Source organism: Chrysochloris asiatica, unplaced genomic scaffold (genome assembly GCF_000296735.1).
Source record: "Chrysochloris asiatica unplaced genomic scaffold, ChrAsi1.0 scaffold00009, whole genome shotgun sequence".
Taxonomy (NCBI): domain Eukaryota; kingdom Metazoa; phylum Chordata; class Mammalia; order Afrosoricida; family Chrysochloridae; genus Chrysochloris; species Chrysochloris asiatica.
Genome location: NW_006408527.1, coordinates 15,637,221 through 15,640,368, shown reverse-complemented (window position 1 = coordinate 15,640,368; position 3,148 = coordinate 15,637,221). Strand labels below are relative to the sequence as shown.

The 3,148-nt window shown below is 43.8% G+C and overlaps 1 protein-coding gene across 3 annotated transcripts in view; it reads left to right on the top strand.

Moving 5' to 3' along the window:
* Positions 1 to 3,148, top strand: part of SRGAP2 (SLIT-ROBO Rho GTPase activating protein 2) — a 324,371-nt gene that overhangs the window by 234,649 nt on the left and 86,574 nt on the right. For all 3 annotated transcript variants that reach the window (XM_006834068.1, XM_006834067.1, XM_006834069.1), the window contains exons 5-6: positions 548 to 763; positions 1,402 to 1,530. In XM_006834068.1, the coding sequence (XP_006834131.1) occupies positions 548 to 763; positions 1,402 to 1,530 (345 nt within the window). The remainder of the gene's footprint in view (positions 1 to 547; positions 764 to 1,401; positions 1,531 to 3,148) is intronic.

Here is a 3,148-nt window from a genome sequence, read left to right as displayed (position 1 = left end):
TAGTGTTGCTGTGGTTCTAGTGGGGAGATGGCATTTGATATCTGGACAAAGCAGCTCAGACAACTCCCCAGAATGCCAGACCAGTATAAAGTATTTTTGAAACCTTTTCCTTTCCCCCATTTTCTAAAGGGACAAAATAGATAGGCTATTCCACTGTGCTGCCCTCTGTAGGGTTCCTAACCTGGCCCTCGCATTCTGAGAGCAGTGTTGTTTCTTATCCACTAAACACTGTGATGCAACTAAGCACTAGAAAACACTTGCCCAATATAAAAGAGTAATGCTTTACAAATTATAAGAAATAAAAATAAATAATACATTGCGGGCACAGAGTCCTTTTAATAGTAAGACTTGTTGGCTCAGTTCAAATACTGCTCCCCTGTGCCTTGGCATGGTCTAATAGATAATGTTTACTGAATCAAACAATCCTGAATTTCCCCCTTAAGGGTCTGAGGATATTGCTTCCGGGGGAGAGTTCTGACTTATTCTGTGAAGCAGAGTGTTGACCCCTTTGCTTGACCTCTGGGGTTGGGGGTGGGGTGTCTTGCAGGTCATGAAGACGTATCACATGTACAATGCCGACAGCATTAGTGCTCAGAGCAAGCTAAAGGAAGCTGAGAAGCAAGAGGAAAAGCAAATTGGCAAATCGGTAAAGCAGGAGGACCGGCAGACTCCACGCTCCCCTGACTCCTCATCTAACGTTCGCATCGAGGAAAAGCATGTCCGGAGGAGCTCAGTGAAGAAAATTGAGAAGATGAAGGAGAAGGTGGGTTTGCTCTGACAGCTGCAGGGTTATGGAGGAATGCTTTGGGGAGTAGTTTTGATAGGAATGTCCTAGTAGGTGCCCTGAAGAGCAGAACAAGGGGGCTCCGTCTTCCTTTATTGCATAATGACCACAAGTAAGTTCTTGCTATACACCCTGGAAGAAACTTTTCTTATTGGAAGAACTGAGGGATATAAGCTCCCAAGTTTTTAATCTCTAGAAGATAAACAAGAACCAATAGTTATCTTTTCTCAACTCATTTGATAAATCGAGCTAAATATTCTATTGCCTGGGGGCCTGTAGGCAGAGAGTTTGGATTGAGATGTCATGTGTGCAGGGATGGGGGTAGTGGCACCTCTTTCAGGTGGCAGAGAATGTCAGGATAGAACTGGCATTGCAGGTAAAACCAAAGTGGGGCACGTATCTGGCATAGGGCGCCTCATTAGCCTTTCCTGCATTGATCTACATTATGCCCTTGAATCTCATTAAACAGAATTAGAACCCAATTTCAGGCAGACGCATTGGGAATAGTAACATAATTGTGGTTCTCGAATGTACCGTACTTTCATCTTTCAGAGAACAATCACCTCTTAAAAAAAAAAAAAAAAAAAGGTAAAATTGAGCTTCTGTTTCCTTTTCAGCGCCAAGCCAAGTACACGGAGAATAAGCTGAAGGCCATTAAAGCCCGGAATGAGTACTTGCTGGCTTTGGAGGCAACCAACGCATCTGTGTTCAAGTACTACATCCACGATCTCTCTGACCTTATTGATGTAAGTACTTGAAACCAAGAACCCACCTGTTCGAACCTGCTAGAACTATGGTCAGCTATGCCCCAATTCTGTTACTCAGGGGTCTCGGGGAATTTTGGGGTATAGTTCTGAAGATGACAGCCACCTTTCATCAGGGGATTCATTAGGTACCAGGCGAAACGTTTCACACATGATCTCATTTAATCCTCACTACTGCCCTGGGAGAAAGCCTGATTATCTCTGTTTTCACAGACTGGCATTCTGAGAGTGGCAGAGACAAAATGTGCACCTATGTTTGATTGATCATAAACACTGTTTTTCCATATTCCTTAGATCAGCTGCTTATACTTTATAGAAGTTAGTGTGCAAGAGCCAAAACATGAGGCTGCTATAATTACATAGCACTGAATGTTTCTCAGTATCCTCTCTTTTGATTGTAAAGTTACCCTTATGGATAAATATTATGATCTCTGTTTTTGTAGATATGATTTCTAGGGATCCAGAGGGTTATCACCACACACTAGAATCCTAATCAAGAGGGTTTCTAGTTGCCCATTCTTTTTGATATGTGATGGATGCAAAGGTGATTGGGAAAGAACATGTTAGTAGGTACGTGTTTTGCATGGGGCAGCCACAAGCACTTGAATACTAGCCAAAAGGTTGAGGTTTGAGCCCACCCAGAAATGCCTTGGAGTTCTGGTGTGGCGCTGTAGGATAAGCAGTAAACCGCAACGTCAGTTTGAATGGCAAGGTCAGCAGTTTAAACTCACCAGCTGCTCCTCAGAAATCCTAATCAGGGTCATTGTGAGTCAGAACTGACTTCACAGCACTTAACAACAACAGTAGAGATGCTTCAAGGTAGCTTGGTGATCTGCTTCCTAAAAAACAGCCGCTGAAAACCTTAGAAGCACAGGTCTTCTCTGCACACATAGAATCTACTCTATTAACAACATGCCATAAAGGATAAGCCCTTTGTCTTTGGTCCTTTGGATTGGCCCTGACCCTTTTCTCTTGCTGCTTCCCCAAACCTTAAAGTTGAGTCTTGTGAACCTCTCATTGATAGTAGGCTCCAGTGTGGTCCAGTTTCTAAGGCAGTCCTGATTGAAGGTACTTAAGTACACCCTTTCTCACTTCCCCTGCCAACCATCAAAGTCAGGGCCCTGGAACTAGCATTGATCTCCCAGTCTGCAGTGGGTAGACCTTGCAAGCTTGTCTACTTTGGTTCCTCCTCAAGCAAACCTGCCACACGTTCACATCATGTGAGCTTCTGAATTCTGGTCTAAGATTCACAGCTAAGTCACCTGGGGGTCACCTGGGGATAACACTTAACTATTTTCCTGCTACACCTCCCCTCAGCATACTAAAGAATTAGTACTTAAATCCAGTTTCTTAAGGAATTTTTCTAAGATAGAATCCTGTCTTCACCAAGGGAGTTTTGCTGCAGTAGGTTTCAGGCTTTTAATACTCTGGGTGTCATTGTCTCCCTGGGTACATGGAGCCCTGATTCCTGTTCAGGTACCTCTTTGTTCTTTGTGTTGTTGATGCCAATCTGAACATTGTCCTTCAATGAAGGTCAAACCCCTAAACAGGATCCTTGCTGCCTCCTCAGGGGAACAGTTCCTCAGTGTTGGGAGAGTAA